This window comes from Hemicordylus capensis, chromosome 17 (assembly GCF_027244095.1).
Source record: "Hemicordylus capensis ecotype Gifberg chromosome 17, rHemCap1.1.pri, whole genome shotgun sequence".
In the NCBI taxonomy this organism is placed as follows: domain Eukaryota; kingdom Metazoa; phylum Chordata; class Lepidosauria; order Squamata; family Cordylidae; genus Hemicordylus; species Hemicordylus capensis.
In genome coordinates this window covers 15,497,823-15,518,883 of record NC_069673.1, presented here as the reverse complement: position 1 = coordinate 15,518,883, position 21,061 = coordinate 15,497,823, and the positions used below count along the sequence as shown (strand labels likewise).

The 21,061-nt window shown below is 53.8% G+C and overlaps 1 protein-coding gene across 13 annotated transcripts in view; it reads right to left on the bottom strand.

Annotated features, from left to right (window-relative positions):
- DAB2IP (DAB2 interacting protein) overlaps positions 1 to 21,061 on the bottom strand; it is a 156,902-nt gene that overhangs the window by 101,759 nt on the left and 34,082 nt on the right. For 11 of the 13 annotated variants that reach the window (XR_008312686.1, XM_053281588.1, XM_053281595.1 and 8 more), the window contains exon 2: positions 9,613 to 9,716. Coding sequence is in view for 11 of the 13 variants with exons in the window: in XM_053281588.1 (XP_053137563.1) it covers positions 9,613 to 9,716 (104 nt within the window). In the remaining 2 variants the exon portion in view is untranslated. Of the gene's footprint in view, positions 1 to 9,612; positions 9,717 to 16,770; positions 17,224 to 21,061 lie in introns of those variants that run through there. The other 2 variants (XM_053281593.1, XM_053281596.1) reach the window with 2 other exon arrangements.

Below are 21,061 nucleotides of genomic sequence, written 5' to 3'. Positions count from 1 at the left end.
GGGGGAGAGAAGCAGTGTTCCCTTTAGGAATTGCTCCAAGAACCTGCCCAGCTTTTGTGACCAGAGGTGAGAGCTGGCCAGGAAGGTGGGCACCACAAGCATCTTCCTACAAGGAAAGGCTGCACGGTTTGCAACTTCTGAGTTCACGCTCCAAGTTCCTAAAGGTGCACATGCTGTGGAGAAAGTGGAGAGAGGCTTTCAGTCCTCCTCTCCCCTAATACCAGAACTGGGGGTCACTCCATGAGGACGGGCTGGTAGTAAAATTAGGGCAGGCCACCAAAAGCATTTCTTCACACAACATGGAATGAGAGCAATGGAACCCACTGCCACAAGAGGTGGCATTGGCCATTGGCTGAGATGGCCTTTGGTTATTTATTACATTTATTTACTACTACTACTACTACTACTATTACTACTATTACTACTACTATGACGACGAATATTCATATACCGCTCTTCAACCAAAGTTCACAAAGCGGTTTACAAATAAAAATAATACAAAGAGATCACAAGCTGAAAGAAACATAAGGCAGATGCCAGCAACAGCCACTGGAGGGATGCTGCGCTGGAGGTGGAGAGGGCCAGTGGCTCTCCCCCTGCTAAATACCAGAGAATCGCCACTTTTAAAAGGGTCTCTTCGCTCAGTTATTTTAAAGGGGGTTCGATAAATCCATAGAGGAGGAGAGGTCATAAGGATAGCCCTGCTGGATCAGGCCCAAGGAAGCCCATCTAGTCCAGCATCCTTTTTCACACAGTGGCCCACCAGGTGCCTCCGAGAAGCCCACAGGCGAGAGGGGAGGGCATACCCCCAAATGTATCCCACTGCCTAACAAATCTAAACCCCTCCTCTCCTGGTACCACCATCTCATCCAGGCACTCAGACCCCTCAGCTCCACCAGTCTCGCTGGCCCTCTGCGTGGAACAGGTAGCACTTCAGAGAATGCCATCCTGGGGTTCGGTCCTTCAGTGGAACCTCCATGTTTAGGGGCAGACTCCCTCAAAATACTGGCGGTTAAGGTGCAATCGGGCGGGGGGGAGGGGAGGCCTGCGGCCTTGACCCTCTGCCTGTGGGTTGCCCAGAAGCATCTGGTTCGTGCAAGAGGATGCTGGCTTAGAGAGATGCTTCGCTTTCTCCAGCCCAGCAGGCCTCTCCTTAGGATGCCTCTATCGCTCCCACTGGGGGAACCCCTCTCTCCGCGGTCTCCAAAAAGCAATTTCCACTCCTCCTGACACCCTTCAGGGCCTGAGTGGCAGCAGACGCTGCTTCTCTCCCACACGCCTCTAAGTCACTGCCGGAAGGTCGGGCTGTGCGGTCTGCCGGGGCCGGCTTTGCCTTCCAGGGACCGCAGGGACCACTACTAACACCCGCCCAACATCTTGCTCTCTCCCCCCCACTCCCCAGGAAGGTCCCCCAAGTACAAGATGGCGCCATTGTGTGGTCAGGGCCAGGTGGACAGGCCATGCTGGCTACCAGAAGGCCAGCTCTCCTCTCCTCTCCGGTGCAAGGAAGCAGGCTGACGGCACACAGCCATCCCGAGGCTTTCCAGTTGCTGTGGGACTCCAACTCCCATCATCCCCTGCTGCAATTTTGCAGTGGGGGTGATGGGAGTTGTAGTCCAAACAACAGGTGGACGGCCACCCCACCCTAGGAAACAGCTTTTCCTTCCAGCCTCGCTGCTTCCCTCAGCCTCTTTCACAGAACAGACACCCTGTGCTCCTTTCCCACGGCAGACGTCTCAGCGTGCAAGCTTTCCATGACATCACAGAAGTTTTCAATTAATTAATTAACTAAATATATTTGTATACTGCCCAAAACGCAAGTCTCTGGGCGGCTTCAAACAATGGGGGAGAGAGGTCCCAGGCAAGGGACAGCATCCGCGCAGTCAAGACGAGTCGGTGGTCTGGAGTTCCAAAGGGGATCTCTGGCAAGATTGCAGGCCTTTCAAACCCATACGTGCGGCATCACAATCTTTGGAGTGTTCTCCAAATCTCTCTCATAAGTTTCATGCTAGCAGCACTAGATCCCAATCAGGAGCCTGCTTCTGAAAGCCCGGACACAGGCGGCCAGCGCAAGCAGACACACGCCTTCGAGAGGAGTGGAGATAGCCATCGCCGGCTGACAGAAATGCATCCGCACTCCTATAAATCTACATGTCTGCAAACCCCTCCTTGAAGCCTCATCAGCCTGCTTGGAGCGCCTGCTGCTGTCACGGGGGAAGCCGGATGCCTGCCCTGCTTCTCCTCAATGGGGCAGCTGCCGCTTGAAGCCAAGAGTTGTGGGGAGACCCCGGCAGCCCTCGCCGTGGTAGAGCATCTGCTGGGCAAGCAGAAGGCCCCGGGTTCCCTCTCTGGCCCGGCAGCATCTCCAAAGTAGGACTGAGAGAGACTCCTGCCTGCAACCTTGGAGAAGCTGCTGCCAGTCTGTGTAGACCATACTGAGTGAGTTGGAGCAACAGTCTGACTCAGTAGGAGGCAGCTCCCAATGGAACTACTTTGTCAGTTTCGGTGTCAATTTCTTGGTGCTGAAAGGATGTTTACTGGAGCTTGTTGATCAATTGGGAGTTGTTTTGTAACCAAAGGGAAATTTTTCTCAATGTGATGCTGTAACTCCATATGTATTCTTTGGAAATGCAGCACAGAAATAAACAAAATGTATCTCCATAGCTCAGGGTTACAGCATCTGCCCTGAACGCAGAAGGTCCCCAGTTCACTCCCTGGCAGCATCTCCCTAGCTGGGAAAGCCTCCTGCCTGGAATCGCAAAGGAGACGCTGCCAGTCAGTGCAGACAAAACTAAGCTAGACGGACCAAGGGTAGGACTCAAAAGGCAGCATCCTATGTTCTGAACCACTTCCCCCCAAAGTGGAGAACCACGACAGGGTCGCTGCCGCCGCCGCCTCATCTTGTCAAAAGACCCCCCACCAAATTTCACGGCGGCCTCATTCAGCACTGTCCAAGAGGGGAAAGCAAAGCTGGCCAATTCCAGCTGCCACCTGCCCGCACCGTGTTGCTCGCTCCCTCTCCAGAGCGCGCCGAACCGCCGAACGGGGAGAAAAGGCAAGGAGCAGAAAACGGAATCTTGTCACCATGGCAACTGAAGTTGGAAAGAGTAGACAGAAATCAATGTCACCTCAATGGGGAAGGAGAGGCCAAGCGGCCGCCCAAGAGACGCGGCCGGCAGCACGGAAATGCCGTCGCGCGGGCTGCCTTCCGGGCCTGACCCCAGGAGCGACCCTTTGCCGAGCCAGACCCCCGGTCTCCGTGGCTCACTGTGGTCTACATCCAGCCCTGCACCACCACCAAGCCGGGCGTTTGTGTGGGGCTGGAATTGCCAGGTGCCCCACTGACTGAGCAGGGAGAGGGCTTGTTTTCTGCCTGCTCTTCTTGGGTGAAATTGTGGGCCCCGGCGGGGAGGGAAAGACCCACAAGTAACTAGGCATGGCTTGGATTAAGGCTTATCCATTTTACTGAAATAATCAAGGCACTGAAAACTGACCTCCCCGCACCCCACCCTGGTACAGCAAGTCATGGTCGTTTCTGGCCCACTGGGGCATTGGCGTTGTGCCCCCCTGGCTACACTCACTGGCAATGTCCCTCCAAGGTTTTGGGGTGGGGAGGTCTTGCCCAGCCCTCCCTGGAGATGCTGCCACTTACCTGCAAGGTAGGCTGGGCAGATTGATTGTGAATGGCCAAAACCGCCGGGCGGGGGGGGCCCTCCGGGAATGATTAGGCATTTGAACTTGGGTCTTCCCAGTCCTAACGGGACACTCGAGCCAAACCTCCATTCTAGAGCGTACCATTTCAGGTTGCAAATGGGAGGGCATGTTTTTGGAAGCTCCTCCAACTGCGGCCATCCCCAAAACCGGCATTCAGAGGTAAACGGCTTCTGAACATAGAGGCTCTATTTAGACACCCTCCCAAATAGCTGCTCTGCCTCTACAAATTTATCTCTCCCCCCTCTCTCGCTTTAAAAGCAACTCAAGTCTGTGGCCATCCCAGCACCTTGTGGCAGTGAGTCCCACAGCTCACCCACATGCGCGCAGAAGAATCCTCAGCCGAGAACAACCGAGCAGCTCATCAAATAGTTTCTCGGATGCCGAGGCAAATGAACACTTGGGCAACTGCTGGTCTGCATTCGGCACGCCTGCTTGGCAGCTGGGCCCGTGCACCGAGCTGTACAGAAAAACAGGCTCGATTCAGCACAAGGCCGGCTGATGCTCCCCAGCCCAGAGAGGGCGTCTGCTCCCGCAGCCGAACAGGGCCCCGAGCCCAAGTCTCCGGACAGCAATATTTAAACAACCTCGTGGTGGGTTGTCACGTTAAATCCACGCCGGTTTGCAAATTGCCGGGCAACCTGCCGCCGAAGGTGCCGAGGAAATGTCAAAGCGTTATTACCGCAATTATGATTCCACACACACTGATCAAAAAGAATAAAACGAGGATTAATATTCCCTATTAGCTCTCCTTTCAGCCTCGCCTTTGAATGGCCTTTCCCCACGGGCGCGAGGAAATGAAAGATGATTTAATGTCCCTGGCTGGGAAGCGCTGAGAGGCCGGGGACGGCGGCAGGGGTGGGGTGCTCTCTCGAGCATTCACACAAGGAGCCCTCCTCCCCCAGAAGGGCTCCTGCTGCTCCTCCCTGTAGGGCCGTAAAACTTTCCATGGGGCAGACTCAGCTGCACAGAGAAAGTGGGCTGGTCACGGAACCGTAGCGTCAGGAGGAACCTTCAAGGTCCACCAGTCCAACCCCCCTACTGGCTGCAGGAATCCTGCTACCACGTCCCAGACAGGCGGCCACCCAGCGTCTGTTCGTTCCGTCAGGGGCCGCTGTCATTAGCCACAATAACCAGCAATACAACCTCCATGTTCAGAGGCAGTCTACCTGCAAGTACGACAAACTGGGAGGCAAAAGATGGGGGGTGGGGGACAGTCTTCCCTGTAGCAGGGATTCCCAGATGTTGTTGACTACAACTCCCATACTCCCCTGCCAAAGGCCACTGCAGCTGGGGATGACGGGAATTGTAGTCAACAACAACTGGAAGTCCCTGCTACAGAGAACACTGGTGGGAGGATATTGTCTTCCTGCCTTGCTTGTTTTCCTTCCTACTGATGGTTATGAGCCACGATAGCTAAGTGAGCCTTGCTATCCAGGAGCAGTCTACCTCTCCAGTGCCAGAGGCTGCTGAGGGCGGGAGAGAGAAGAGAAGGCGGCAGTGGCTATGGCCTTCAACAGGTTGCTGGACGAGATGCACCTGGATTGGTCCGATGCAGAAGAGATCTTCTGATGCTCTTAATTCTTAGGAAGTGCGCCTGGCTGCTTCCAGACTCAGGGGGACTCAGAGGGGGTCGTTACCCAAAGGCCAAGGCACTAACCCCACAGGAGGCCTTGTGCAGATGCCCATGGGGTGCATCCCGAATGCGAGCAAGCAAACCTGCATCCAATCTGCCCTTCCTTTCAGCACCGTTCCCTAACACGGCAGCCCAGATGAGAAATAGAGCAGAAACAGATAGGAAAGGGAATCAAAGACTGCCTTTCAGGCCTCTGCCTACAACATAAGCCGGCTCTGCCAATAAAATCCATTTCACTGTCATCTTCGCCTTCCGTGCGGGAATCTTTCCGACAGCCAGAAGCCACAGTGACAGGATCTCGGGAGCGAGGGCAAGAAAAAGACCCACAGCTTCTGCCAGGCGTGATCTGGTCAGGAAAACAGGCCACCATCACCCCCAAAGCATCGTAGCCCGTCGCTGCCGTCTCCGCTTCAGTGTGTGTGAGGAAACCGCGGCTTACAAAAAGCACTTCAGCACCGGGGTCCCCATTCCCCAAACCCCCATAACCACACAGCCCAACTTGTGGGATCTTATAGGAGCACAGGAAGTTGCTTGATACTTGCAGGGTGTCATCAGTATGCTGGTGACACCCAGATCTACTTCTCCGTGTCAACATCATCAGCACAACTTCCCTAAATGCCTTCCTGGAGGCGGTGTTGGGCTGGATGAGGGATAACAAACTGAGGCTGAATCCAGATAAGTCAGAGGTACTTATTGTGCAGGGTTGGAACTCAGGAGACAATTTTGATCTGCCAGTTCTGGATGGGGTCACACTTCCCCAGAAGGAAGAGGTACACAGTCTGAGAGTGTGTCTAGATCCAAACCTCTTCCTAGTGCCTCAGGCTGACTGGCAGCGGCTTCTCCAAGGTTACAGGCAGGAGTCTTCCCCAGCCTGATCTGCCAGGGATTGAACCTGCTTCTCCATGCTTAAAAGTTCCACTTTTTATGGGACCTTTTGGGGATACTTCAATATATCCCAACATTTCTTCCGAGATGTATGGAGGGGTCGTACAGATAGAGTGACTTTTCTTAAAGCCTCACTTTTTCTTCTTAATTTTTAAAAATAGGTTTACTCAGGGATCTTGCGGGAGATTGACTACCTGGAGGAGGAGCAATTCACCCACTTATCTCATTGATCTTCCACGAGATTGACTGCCCTTCAGGCGAGCAAAAGAAGAAAAGGAAAGAAACCCAGATAAATCTATGCAAACACAAAACCCAGCAGAAGAGAGCAGTGATGGAGGGAGGTCATAGGCGGCCTGTGTTCGGCAAGCATGACTTGTCCCTTTGGCTAAGCAGGGTCCACCCTGGCTGCATATGGATGGGAGGCTAGAAGTGTGAGCACTGCAAGATCTTCCCCTCAGGGGATGGAGCCGCTCTGGGAAGAGCAGAAGGTCCCAAGTTCCCTCCCTGGCAGCATCTCCAAGATAGGGCTGGGAGAGACTCCTGCCTGCAACCTTGGAGAGGCCGCTGCCAGTCTGTGAAGACAATCCTGAGCTAAATGGACCAAGGGTCTGACTCAGTATATGGCAGCTTCCAATGCTCCTATGTAATCAATCAGTCAATCTGCTCACAGACCAGGCAGGTGTGCCTACAGAGGACAGCAGCCTTTTCAGGGTTGCTATTGTCCAACAGTTCAGAGTCTGGAGTCCTTTCTGGTTGGCTGCAGAGAGTCCAGCCATCTCCTCGCTGACCCAGACCATAACTTCTTCTTAACAAAATAACTTGCAAAATATTCTTGCAAAATAACTAGGAAAAAAGTCGACCTGGGTGACTGGAACTTCCTGCCTCTCCCAAACCCGTCTTCAGCGCTTCTCGCTCTGCAGAGCACTAGCCGAACCCACCGTTAAATCCTCCAAAATAATTTGCATATAATTTCTCACCGGCCCCAAAAGTCGTTATCTGAATCCAGTTGCCGTTGACAGTTTAATGATAATCGCTTTCTGTTTATGCATAATCTAGGATAATGTTCCTCTTCTTCTTAAAATTCAATCCCCACCCCCACCCCCCACCAAAAAAAGGAGGTAGACACAGACCAAAATTACAGTAATTTTCCTTGCTGGTTGGAGCAGCTTTTGTAAACACTTCGGTTTCAATTAAAGATCGGATGTTCTTACTGAGGGGAGCGCCGATTCGTTCCATCTCAGCTCTCTCTGGAAACCACATGAGGCACGGAGACTCCCTAAGAAATCCGTGCCATTAAAAGACAATTTGCCTGCATGCATTTTGGGGAGAGGGGCAGAGAGAGAGTGGCTGCAAAAAGGAAACACAATGGTAACCTTCTTCTAGATCAGAGCTGCACAACTTTGGCCCTCTAGCTGGACTACAGTTCCCATCATCCCCAGCCACAGAGACCAATAGTCAGGGATGGTGGGAGATGTAGTCCAGCCTCTGCAGGAGGGCCGACGTTGGGCGACCCGGGTCTATATTATGTAGTGATAAAATGGCTTAAAATCCTGCAGCGCAAGGGAACCATGAATTGGAACCCTTGTTGGAAAAAGTTGGGTTCCAGGCAGAAGCAAAAATTGAACCTTTCCAGATGGGTGTCCTGGGAGAGCAGAGCTGGGGAAAGCAGACAGAGAGAGGAACACACATTCCACGGGTCAGAAAGTAATTTGGCTTGACAACCACAGGGCTCTCGAGTCAGTGTCGGCTCTTGGTGCTGACAGAGCCCTGAGGTTGTCTTTGGTAGAACACAGGAGGGGTTTCCCATTGCCTCCTCCCGCGCAGCATGAGATGATGCCTTTCAGCATCTTCCTATATTGCTGCTGCCCAATATAAGCGTTTCCCATAGTCTGAGAAACATCCCAATGGGGATTCGAACCGGCAACCTCAGGCTTGCTAGTCAAGTCATTTCCGGCCGCGCCATTAAGGTGCACTTACATATAAAAACATTATTGTGAAAAACCAAAATAAGGGCCATAGGTGAGTGGCAGAGCAGAAACACTCCCTCTCCACACGCAGAGGAGAAAGTTCCCCCAGTGACAAATACATGTTTTGACAAGTTCAAGAGAAGCTGGAATATTGGTCCCTGTTTATGAGGATGCTCCCGGCAGCCTTCTAAATGCTGGGGTGGCCAGAAGCGAGAATATTTGTTTCCTCTCCTGGACTTCATACAAGGCACTTGAGGGATTTCTGCAAGCAGACAGATCTGTCCTTTGCTGGAAACTGGATACCAGGGCCAGAGGGCTGGCTACTAGGCTGGAGTGGGGCCTGGCGTGACCCCAACAGCTCTGCTGATTTCACTTGGTGTAGAAAGCACCAAGTTTTTAGAAACTCATAAGAGATGTTGCTGACTGCCCTGGAGTCACTGGCAACACTATTTTTGTATTCAAATGCAAAAATAAACTCTTCTTTACTCAGAAACCCACCACAGGTTGGGCAATACCACCAGCAAAACAGAGAACGCCTCCTGGACCCCTCCCACTATCCAGGCATTCCCGGTTTAACTCATAAGAACATCAGAACAGCCCTGCTGGATCAAGCCCAAGGAAGCCTATCTAGTCCAGCATCCTGTCTCACACAGTAGCCCACCTGCTGCCTCCAGGAAGCCCACAGGCAAGGGGTGAGGGCATACCCTCTCTCCTGCTGTTGCCACCAGACTAGTAGCCATTGATAGGCCTGTCCTCCATGAATTTGTCTAAGCCCCTTTTAAAGCCAACCAAGCTGGTGGCCATCATCACATCCCATGGCAGAGAGTTCCATAGATTAATTATGGAACTGTGTGGGGGGTGGGGGGTGGGGGAAATACTTCCTTTTGTTGGTCCTAAATTTCCTGGCAATCAGTTTCATGAGATGACCCCTGGTTCTAGTGTTGTGAGAGAGAGTGAGATTTTTTCTCGCTGTCCGCTCTCTCTAGTCCATGCATAATTTTATACACCTCGATCATGTCTCCCCATAGTCGCCTTTCCCCCCTAAATTAAAAAGCCCCAGGTGTTGTAGCTTTGCCTCAGAAGGAAGGTGCTCCAGGCCCTTGATCCTCTTGCTTGCCCTCTTCTGCACCTTCTCCAGTTCTACAACGTCCTTTTTTAGACGTGGTGACCAGAATTGTACGCAGCACTCCAGGTGTGGCTGCACCATCGTTTTGTAGAAGGGCATGACGATGCTAGCCTTTTGATTTCCAATCCCCTCGCAAAGGACCCCGCACATGGAAACGGCCTTGGCCACTGCTGCAGTGCTAGCAAGGGTTCCCACACCGCCTACCCCGGATGGCCTGGCACCAGCCGTGAGGGCTGCCAAAGACACCTGCAGCTTCGGCAGAGAGAGAGAGAGAGAGAGAGACTCACCGTGACACGGAAGGGTGTCGTGGCAGCTGGTTCCATGCTGGGCGTCTTCTCCAGGCCTCCACCAGGCATTGCCCGTCTCTGCCCGGTCCTCTCTGGCGGGGACTCTGAATGGAACCAGCGAGAAAAGCAGCTTTAATTAAAAGCAAAAAGCAAAACGCAAAGGGGTGTATGTGTGCATGCGCATGGCAGCTCCAGCTGCATGTTGTCCACACCACCACAGCGCCCCCTTGGGGAGAGGCCGTTGCCGGTGGGCAGGAAAGAAGTCCTGCCCACGCCTCTCTCCACAGAAAGCTTTCGGAAGCCGGGCTTGTCAAGGGCTCCCCCACACCGTGGCGTTTAAACGAAGCCCTTCCAAGCGAGGGAGCAGCAAGAGGGGTCCGGCTCTCAGCAACTCCGCTAAAAACCAGCTGAGGGGTGTCTTAAGAGATGGCATTGCTAAAAGGCAGGCAGGCAGGCAGCTACGGAAACAGGGAAGTAGGCATGCTAGGTAGAAAGCGGTGCCTGCCACGCCATACACCCTCCAGTTTCAGAATTAAAGGTGGGAAACTGGAATAGCCGAGGAGTGGGGGCTGAAAGGATGAGGCCGTGGCTCCGTGGCACACAGAAGGTCCCCAGTTCACTCCCTGGCAGCATCTCCGGGGGGGTGGGGGGAGCTGGGAGAGACCCCTTGCCTAGAACGCTGGAGAGATGCTGCCATTCAGAGTGGACAATGCTGAGATAGATGGACCAAGGGTCAGACTCAGGAGGAGGCAGCCCCCTACGCTTCACTCACTTCACAGGGCTGTTGTGAGGACAGAGCAGGACGACCCCTGGAGGTCCAGCTCCGAGCTCCATGGAGGAAGCACAGGATGCAAACGTATTAACCCGGACATTTATAAGGCAAGAGAGCAGTGCTTCCCAACCAGGGTTCCTGCCGATGTAGCTGGGAATGATGGGGTTTGGAGTTCAGCAACATCTGGAGGCACCCTGATTGAGAAGCCCTGCATTAGAGGCACCCAAGGGCTTTATTTGGAGATGTGGCCGTATATCTCAGCATCTGCTTGCAGTCAGAAGGTTCTGGGTTCAATCCCTGGCAGCATCTTCTCCATGCAGGGCTTGGAAAGACCCACCTGAAACTCTGGAGTGCTGCTGCCAGTCAGAGCAGAGAATACTGAGCTAATGGGCCAAGGTCAGACTCAGTGGGAAGCAGCTTCCTAGGTGTTCCTATGTAATGCAGCTCCAAGTGAAATCCTGAAACGGTTAGAGGGCTGGGGTGTGTGCGATCCGCTCATCCCTAGGCCAGCACCTCTCTGGATAGGGGCCCAAAGTTGCATTAATGCAGGTGGTGTTTGCCAAAGACGCTGGGCCCAAAGAAAAAGTCACCACCGGCGAGGGAAGGAATCCGGGCCCTTCAATGGGACTTTCGGAAATGATCAGTATGCAAAAGGGGAGAGAGAGAGAGAGAGACTCGGAAGGCATTGCTAATCACGCCGCTTAGCTAAACAGTCGCGAATATCACTCAAGTACAATATTTCACTGGCAGGCGTGCCTGATCACAAATATTATGACATTGCAGCGACCCACAGCTGAGATCGCTGCACAGGAGAACAATGCTGGCATCTCCAGCAAGGGGAGGGGGGAATTGTGCAGAGCCCAGCGCCGGGGAGGAGGGCACCACAAATCGGCATGCCGGGGAATTGTGTAAGGGACCCCGCAACCCATCCTTTGAAAGGGCTGAAACAATGTGCTGAGCAAAAGCAGCAAAAGGCGCTTGTGTTGGAAAAGCTGCTGCTTCCATCACAAGCCAGGGACACCCCAGCGGTGCAGCCCCCCCCCGTCCCCGTCCCCCCCCCATGCTTCCAAATCCCGACTCAAAAGCTGCCACCTCTGTGAAGCCAAGGGCTCAACCCCTGGAAACAAGAAGGACAGCACCACTCATGTAGCAGAGCGAGCAGGCAGGTCTCTGCCCCGAGGGCTTTACAATCGAGAAAACAGACCAGGCCTTGACAAGTTTTCTTGGGACTGAGAAGACAGGCCCAACTTCAGGAGCCAGACAAGGGACATCAGAACAGCCCTGCTGGATTAGGCCCAAGGCAGCCCATCGAGTCCAGCCTCCTGTTTCACACAGTGGCCCACCAGATGCCACTGGAAGCCTATAGGCAGCAGCTGAAAGGGGCCTGCCCTCCCTCCTGCTGTTACTCCCCTGCAACTGGTATTCAGAGGCATCCTGCCTCTGAGGCTGGAAATGGCCAGTAGCACTCCGACTAGTAGCCATTAGTAGACCTCTCCTCCATGAAGCTATCCAAACCCCTCTTAAAGTCATCCAGGCTGTTGGCTGTCACCACATCTTGTGGCAGGGAATTCCACAAGTGGATTATGCATTGTGTGAAAAAGTACCTCTGTTTGTTGGTCCTAGATTTCCCGGCAATCAATTTCATGGGATGACCCCTGGTTCTAGTGTGATGTGAGAGGGAGAAGAATTTCTCTCTCTCCGCTTTCTCCACACCATGCATGATTTTATAGAGCTCTATCATGTCTCCCCACAGTCGTCTGAAATCACCAGGCTGAGTTAAAGATGTCACATAGGAAGCGGCCTCCTGCCGAGTCAGACCCTTGGGCCACCTAGACCAGTGCTGTCTACACCGTCGAGGGCACAAATTCCAGACCTACGCAGATTCCAAACCCAGCTCCCGACTGAGGCTGGAGAAAAAGCCCTCCAGCCCAGCTGGGGTTTTGCCCACGCTCAAGCTGCCTCCCTCTGGCCTTGCTTCCACCTAGGCTTGAAAAGACTATCTGTCAATGCATCAATCGGCACCAGAGAGAATATTCCGGAGAATGATCCCATCCACGGCCCTTCCGGGTGCTGGGATACCCTCCTCACTGCTCCATGGCACCAACAACATCCCCAGGTGACACCCTTGAGCCTCAACGGGCATCCTCGGTGTCACTTACAAGGACTCCCGGTTCGGAAGTTAAAATTGGGCTACGCCACTCAAAAGCAAATGGCGCGCGTCCCGCTCCCGGCGGGGATCCCATCCTGCCCAGTGGCCTTCCTGCTGCGCGCTAATCATGCCCTTCTGCCTGCTATTACCCCGAGAGGGATCGTCTTTCATAGCCGGGCTCCTGGCATCGCTAATCCCCTCTTTACAGACTGTTAACTTCACTGGTTTCTGAGGCCATCCATGTCATTACGGAGAGATTTGGAGGGGTTTAAGTTAATAACGTGCCGGAGACTCCTGGCTGGCAAGTTCCATCCGGCCTGCTTAAGCCCCCCAATCGGCTGTGATCTGGAGCCAATAAGTGGGCCAACGGAGGCCTGAGCTCTGGGTTGCGGCAAGAGAGCTTGCAAGCGCAAGGAGGCGGGATCGGAGAATGCCAGATGCCTGCGGATGCACGGCCCATAACAAGAGCCCGGCCCGACTACGGCGTCTTCCACCTGGGACAGGGCTGCAAATAACGAAGCCGGTCCGGCCGCAAGGAGAGGGGATCCAGGGATGGAGGCTCAGAGAGGGCTGCCCCCTCGTCCGGATGGGCCTGGAGTCGCTCTTTCCCCTTTGACTCTCAGCAAGGATTCTTGAAAGCCCTCTTGGAGATTTTAGTGGTTTGATTGTTGTGAAAAATATTGGGGGCGGGGGGGAGAGAATCTCCCAGAAATCACTTCGGTCAGAGTTGGCAACTCTGAGCTCAAGACAGGAAGAACCGTGGGCTCTCCGATCCCCAGGCAGGGGAGGGTTTTGGCCGAAGGAGCAGCTGTCAGGAATGCAGAGTTAAAACTCAGGCAGAAGAGCCATTGCGTCTTCTGAAGTTTGCTGTGCCTGGGTCAGGAGCCACAGGATTCAAACCGGGGCCCGTGGATGGCTGGGCCAAAAATGTTTTAAACTTTTTGTTTTTGTTTTAACTAATGTTTTGCTTTCTGTTTTTTTTTGTTGTAAACCACCCAGAGACGTACATTTTGGGCAGTATAAACATATGTTAATGAATAAAATAATGATAAATCTATCCGTCCTTGGAACTGGGCCGCCAGGACAGCTGGCCAGGAGGAGAAGCTGCAGGTCCTTCCAGCCAACAGGTAGAAACCTCTGGGTGGGACCTGCCTAACTAGGGCATCAGGTGACCAGAAGGAACCAATCACCTTCTATTTGCTCCTCTATGAAAAGATTGGTAAAAGAATATCCTGTGATCAATTTAATAGAATGGGTAGAATAATTCTCAAAATATTCTCCCCTATGCTAAATAATGCAGGAGAATATTCTTTTACAAATTGAATAAAAACTCAGGGCAAGCTGCTCTTAGGATCATAGGGAGCTGCTATATACTGAGTCAGACCCTTGGTCTATCTAGCTCAGTATTGTCTGCACAGACAGGCAGCAGCTTCTCCAAGGTTGCAGGCAAGAATCTCCCTCAGTCCGATCTTGGAGATGCTGCCAGGGAGGGAACTGGGAACCTTCAGCTCTTCCCAGAGTGGCTCCATCTGCCAGAACTAGAGGCTGCCCAAGAAAGCCACAGAGAGGAGAGTCATCAGACCTCTTCACAAACCCAAATAAGAGGCAATTAACACACGTAATATGGCCATTTCTTAAACAAAACAACAATGAAGCAGAGAACGTGGATCAGGGAAAGAGCAGACCTGGAGAGGAATTAGAAACAAGGCATCCAAGAGAGTGTGTGTGTGCTCTGGAGTAATGCTGTGATTATTAGAAACTGGGGTGTGTGTGTGTGTGTGTGTGTGTGTGTGTGTGTAATTAAGCTTGAAAAGCCCATCACAGCAGGAACTGCACAGGAAGAGCAAGGCAGGTAGAAGGGAGACCCTGCTGCTATCAGCCGGACTGCTCGAATCCTAGAGAGGGGCAGGCAGGGAAGGAGCCGCAGAAGAAGCCGGAGGGCCTAGGAAAGGTGGGCTGGGAGAGCGAGTTCTGCAGAGGGGGTGAGGGGAAAGCAGGAGTGGCCCTGAGGGGGCTGCCTCACTGGGGCACCAGGAGGGCAGAGAGAGCCCCCCCCCCACCACTGCCATCAGAGCAGCTCTGGGGCACCCATCGGGCGCTGGCAAGCTTTGCAAGAGGCCCGAGAGGAGAAGGTAAGGCAGCAGCTGGACACCCTCTTTCCTCTCCACCCGCTGCACCACTTCAGAGCTTGGAAAGGCCAGTTCTGACAGGGGCCCAAGCTGTGGGGTGCTGCAGTCTCTTGGGGACGCCCCTGGAGGACAGAGGAGGAGGAAGAGGCGGAATGGAGCCAGAAGCTGGAGCCGGCGGAAATTTCTCTCCAGGGAAAACGGGAGTGGAATCTCACAGCTCCTCCCAAGAATCCGAATGGCAGGTCCCCACAGGGAGAAAGTGGGATTCCAAAGAGAAAGAGTGGGGGGAATTCAGCGTCTTCACATCCCTAGGAAGGCTGAGGTCCGCATAACTTTGATCGGAAATCTCACCTGCCAGTACTGGCATGGCAGACCGCCATCTGGATGGTAGAGCGCCGGGCACAGAGGAATGCCTAACCTCACCTGGGGGGTGACAGTCTGAAACAAACACACACACACACACACACACCCCTGCACTCATTTCTCCTGCCTCTACGTCAGCTCCAAAAGCAAAAGGGTTCCGCCTGTTCCAAAGACAGACACACACACTGCAGGCGTTCAAAACGTTCTCACCACCCAGACCCATTGCAGGCTGGGAGAAGAGGCTTCCAGGCAGAGTTGGTTGCTGTGGTGGCACCCATTACGCATCCCGATTGGCTCTTCCCAAACATGGCTTTGCTTTCCCAAGGCAGGCGCGCAACGCTCCAGAAGGTTAATTTCCCGCCCCTTAATGAAAAGGCTCACCTCGATAACCCCAGGCACGATTAGCTCATCGTTGGAAAAGCAAATCTTCCTTATAAAAGGTTTAGACAAATTCAAAGCCTGTGGTTGGCTAGCAGAACCTCCATCTTAGAGGCAGTCTATCAGAAGCTGGGGCCTAGCAACAGGATGCCCGCCTTTATAACTTCCTGGAAGAGCTGGTAGCCATGGGGAGCCGGATGCTAGATCGTGCTCGATTTTTACATAAGGAACGTAAAAATCCTTACATTTTTACCAATGAGAAGAGAAAGGATTTCTTCACACAACATATAATTAATGTCTGGAATTCTCCGGCGCACTTCTGTGACTAAGCAGAGTTCATATTAACACAGAAAGGGCAAATAAAATAAGGAGCAAAACAGAAAATGTGAACCTGCAGAACGCACTGCCACCGGATATGGTGAGGACCACCAGATTAGATGGCTTCTTACTACTACTACTAATACTACTACTTTTTAAAGATGACTGGACAAATTCACAGAAGAGGAGGAGGAGGAGGAGAGAACGATCAATGCCCATTATTTGTGATGGTGGAGCCTCCATGTCCAAAGGCAGTCTAGCCCTGAATGCCAGTTCTTGAGCATCTGGCTGACTGCTCAGCCAAACCCTGATTTCAGGGTTCAGCTGGGTGGGCTCAACAGCCCCTTATGTGGTCCGGTCCGGAAGGATTCTGAAGACTGGCAGGAATTTATCTCAGTGAGAGTCTAGCAATGGAGGTGGCTGTCACAGTGGCATCCATGGTGGGATCCAGTGGACAATTTGGCCGACCCCATGGAACACGCAAGTGAGAGTCCAAGCCAGAATGATTTCTTTCCATGTCTCTTATTTCAGTGTATAAGCACAGATCTGGGCAACTGGGATCTGCCCTGGTCTGGAAAGGTTCTTTGGACATGACTCCCAGCCAGCCAGTCAGGGAGCCTGGCTGGAAGCCCATCAGATGCCCTACAAAACAGCAGCGAACAGACAGACCAGGTCCTCCATGCAGAAGCCCTTGCGGGATGGCAAATCTCCGGACTCCACAAACTGAGCTGAGTCCCTGCTTAACCCTCTCGGAGCCAGTACCTGGGAAGCCACCTGCCTTGCTGAAACTTCGGGCGAAGCGCAGTCCGAGCAAGACCAGAACGCTTCCAGCCAAAGCCAGCCACCGCGGGCACGGAGCAAGAAAGGGCAGGCAGCAAGGAACAAAAAGAGGCATTTCCGCCAGGAGCCAGCGGGAATCGGTTAGCTAAGAAGCGGAGATTGGTGCGGGGGGCCTCCCTTGGAGCAGACCAAAATTTCGTGGGGGGAATCCAGGAGAGGCCCGGCTGCTGCAATGCACCCCCGGAACGTCCTCCTGGAGAGCAACTCACCTAGAGGAAGCCGTGCCGGTCAGAAAGCCGCATGCCATGTCGCCCTGGGCAAGTTCGAAGGAGGCGAGGGGCGAGAGCCGTCATCAGAGGCCCCAAAGGAATGCTGGAATGCTGCCCGGGGGGGCCAGGGGAGGTGGAGAGGTCCCTGGGGCAGGCAGCGGGAGGGAGGGAGGGAGAAGCCACAGCCCGGCCCTCCAAGTGCCTCCAGGAGCTGGGGCCTAGGAAGTGATTCCAACGGCCGGCGCCTCAGGTGGAAATTGCAGAGTGGCCGTGGAAGCCCCACGAGGCCCAAGAGAGCCACTCTGTGTTCACCTCCACGGAACTGGAGAAGCCACCCAACTCGGTGCACCCCAGTCCTCCTCAAAAGCACCCTGGCCAATCAGCGCCAGGCTCCCTCGTCATCTGACTCCTCCGTCCCATTGGAAGACGGAGCTTGACATCTTCTGAGATTCAGGAGGAGGGCCTCGGCGTTCCGGCAGAGCCAGGTGGAACTGGATTTACCTGTCCCCTCGGCCTCCTCCGCCAGAGAATCCTCATTACCTTAATGAGCTCAGGTGTTTCCCTCCAAAGCATTAGCGCTGCAGCTTATGGCATTTCTGCTCCAAACCAAAAACACAAGAAAAGGAGGCAGATGGAGGAGAACATGCTCTCTGCATGCCCCTCGCAAAGAATTTGCCCTCCGTGCATTTATGGTCTTTGAACACAGTGCTACAGAAGAAGGCAAGAAGTCCGTTTGCTCACCATGCACGGGTTACCTCCACCCATGAGAGGAATGTGCAGGTTTCTTGGGGCAGAGAATGGTTTATTGCCTTATGAACCGTTAAAGCACCTACATTCTAGCTGCAATAAGTAATAGAATATCCTTTCCCTGTCCACACCTCCCTCTCCTCCCTCTGTTCACTGGAAGCCCCTTGGGGGCAGAGACATAACTTCTGGTCCTCTGGAAAAACAAGCAAGCAAGCAGAATACAATATCCCAGTGTTTCAAGAAGGTCATGGGATTTCTAAAGAAGAAATGAGGCTCAGCTGGAACCGTAGCATGGCCAGGACCCAATCCCTACACATGAGCAAGCATGCACAAAAGGAGAACAGGGCTCCCGCATCTTTCAAAGTGGCATGGAAGAGAGAAGCTTGGTTAGTGCAGCTTGTCACGCAGTGGGGAGAAAAGTGGCACCAGCTAGAATTCTCTCCAAGGTCTGGTTTGGAACCATAAGTAACACTGCAAGAACAGCAAGGGACTCCACAAGGGACTCCTGCAAAGGACTCCACACACCCAGCAACACATGTTGCCATCTGGCGGGGGGGGGGTGCACACCTCACGAGTGCACCAATTCTAAGTCATCGGCCCTATTTGGACACAGAAGAACAGCCCTGCTGGATCAGGCTCCAGAACCAGCCCAGCACTCTGTTTCACTCAATAACCCACCAGATGTCTCTGAGAAGCCCAAAAGCAAGAAGCAAAGGCATGCCCTCTCGCCTGCTGCGGCTCCCCTGCAACTGGGATTGAGAGGCGTCTTGCCTCTGAGGCTGGAGGTGGCCCACAGCCACCAGACTAGTAGCCACTGACAGACCTGTCCTCTGTGAATTTGTCTAAGCTCCTTGTTAGTCCTAAACTTTCTGGCCTTCAGTTTCATGGGGTGACTGCGGGTTCTAGTGTTGTGAGAGAGGGAGAACCATTTCTCTCTGTCCACTCTCTCCACTCCAGGCATAGTTTTATAGACCTCGGTCATGTCTCCCCTGAGTCGCCTCTTTTCCAAGGTAAAGAGCCCCGGATGCTGTATTCTAGCCTCATCAGGAAGGTGCTCCAGGCCCCTGATCGTTTTGGTTGCCCTCTTCTGCACCTTTCCCAGTTCAACAATATCCTTCATAAGATAATGGTGACCAAAGCTGTATGCAGTACTCAAGTGTGGCCGCACCACAGTTTTGTGTAAGGACATTGTAATATTAGCAGTTTTATTTTCAATCCCCTTCCTAATGATCCCTAGCATGGAATGGGCCCTTTTCACAGCTGCCGCACAGTGAGTTGACACTTTCATTGAAGAAATATTTCGTTGAAAGTCTTTCAAGGAGCTGTCCACCACAACCCCAAGATCCCTCTCCTGGTCAGTCACCGACAGCTCAGATCCCATCGACGACGTATGCCTGAAGTTGGGGGTTTTTGTCCCAATGTGCATCACTTGACATTTGCTTACATTGAACCGCATTTGCCATTTTGTCGCCCACTCCCCCAGTTTGGAGAGATCCTTTTGGAGCTCCTCACAATCAGTTTTGGATTTCACTACCCTAAATAGTTTGCTATTATCTGCAAATTTGGCCACCTCGCTTCTTATCCCAACTTCGAGATCATTTATGAATAAATTAAACAGCACTGGTCCCAGTACAGATCCCTGGGGGACCCCACTTCTGACTTCCCTCCGTTGTGAAAACTCTCCATTTATTCCCACCCTCTGTGTCCTGTCCTTCAACCAGTTACCAGTCCACATATGGAAGCTGGTGTGGCCAGGTTTTCCCTTCACACCCCATCATCGCCACACCGAAACCAGCTCTGACTTCTTAAAAGGACACAGGGCCCCGATTCCACTTTTGCATTGCTGCCGCCCCATCCACTCCCTCCGTGGAACGTGAATCGCAGAAGGCAGCTGGCGGCTCCCAGGGAAATGCAGCCGCTGCCTCGCTAGAGGGCACCAGTGCTTCTTGACATAACCAGCACAACTGGCCATCCCAAGGAAAGCCGCCCAGAGCTGCGAGGGCAGAAGCCAAGGCCAGCCTGCGCGACCCCCACCCTTTCAGACATTTCTCAAAACTTGTTCTGCTCCTTCCCCAAATCTTTTTGGGGTGGCACCAAAGTAAGAACCTCTCCGGCATTTGCTTGGCACTTTTCTGCTCTAGGAAACTGGACAGCAAAAATGCACCCGAACAGGCAGGCTTCTGTGTATCTTTAACACCATGAGAAGAGCCTGGCTGGTCCTGCATGCAAAGGCCAGCCAGATGCAGCTGCAGGTAAGCCCACAAGCAGCACATGGAAGCAGATGCCCCAAACCTGGGATCCAGAGGTAGACTGCTTCTATACATGGAAGCCCCATCATGGCTAATAGCTGTGGTGAGGCCCTCCACAGACAAGACTGAGCTCGATGGACCATGAATCTGACTTGGAAGAAGACGGATTCCTCTCTTCCTCATGAGCCTCCACAACTCAGTGGCAGAGCCACTGCTCGGCATGCCAAAGGTCCCAGGTTCTAGTGCCTGGCAGCATCTCCAAGTCGGGCTGGGAGAGACTCCTGCCTGCAGCCTTGGAGCAGCTGCTGCCCGTCAGAGCAGGCAGTGCTGAGCTAGACGGACCAAGGGCCTGACTCGGGAGACGGCAGCTTTTTCAGTATCACACCGGCAGCAGACTGGACCCAGGACCATCTGCGAGCCACGCAGGGAGTCCGCCGCTGAGCTTTGGCACGCACTCCCCCTCCACACTGGCCCACGTGGGCTCGGGGCCCCCACCCAGACATCCCGAGGCCGCCAGTCACGAAGCCCATCCAGGGCTCCAGCAGCCAAGGCAGAGACATGACGTCTTCCCAGGTTGAGTCTATTATGCAGATGAATATGCGCCGAGATCGCGGCGGTGACCTCATTCGTCTCTCTAATGAAGTGCCGTCAAAAGAACATCTGTTTTCCTGCTGCCACGGGAAGGGGAGAAAACATTTAATTTCTCTCCCCAAATCTCCCAGCGAATCGCATGTCTAAATCTGGGCAGCCGTGATTCATTCGCCACACGGCGCGGCGCTCCAGAACTGTCACCACCACCCAGCCTGACAGCCAGAAGCGAGCCTGGCAATCCCATGGCACGAGGGCCCTGCCCGGCTCTTGCTCTACAAAGCAGAGAGGCAGCCCGGCCTGCCTCTCCCTGCGCTCCGCCGCGAGGCGACAGGGAGGCCAAGATCCGGCTGGCCCACCCCCGGAAAGTGGCTTTGGTCCCGCTTGTAAGCGCCCGCCGTGGCTCTGACCTGTCGCGGCCGGGACTCAAGAGCGGAAAGCCACGAGGGGCTGCAGGAGGAGCCCAGCCCTGCGGGACCCAGGTGGGCCCACCGAGACCAGTCCCCTGTTTCCATGAGTGGACAGCCGGAGGCCAGCCACGGCAAGGCTGCAGCACCGATACCATGGGGAGCCTTCCTGCTGGGGAAGTGGGGGTCTGGGTCAGGAGGGCGGTGGGAAGGGAAGGCTTCTCACCGCCCTCTCTCCCTGCCTCGGTGGGCCACTGTGGGCCACGGGACACTGCACTGGAGAGGCCTGGGGCCTGATCC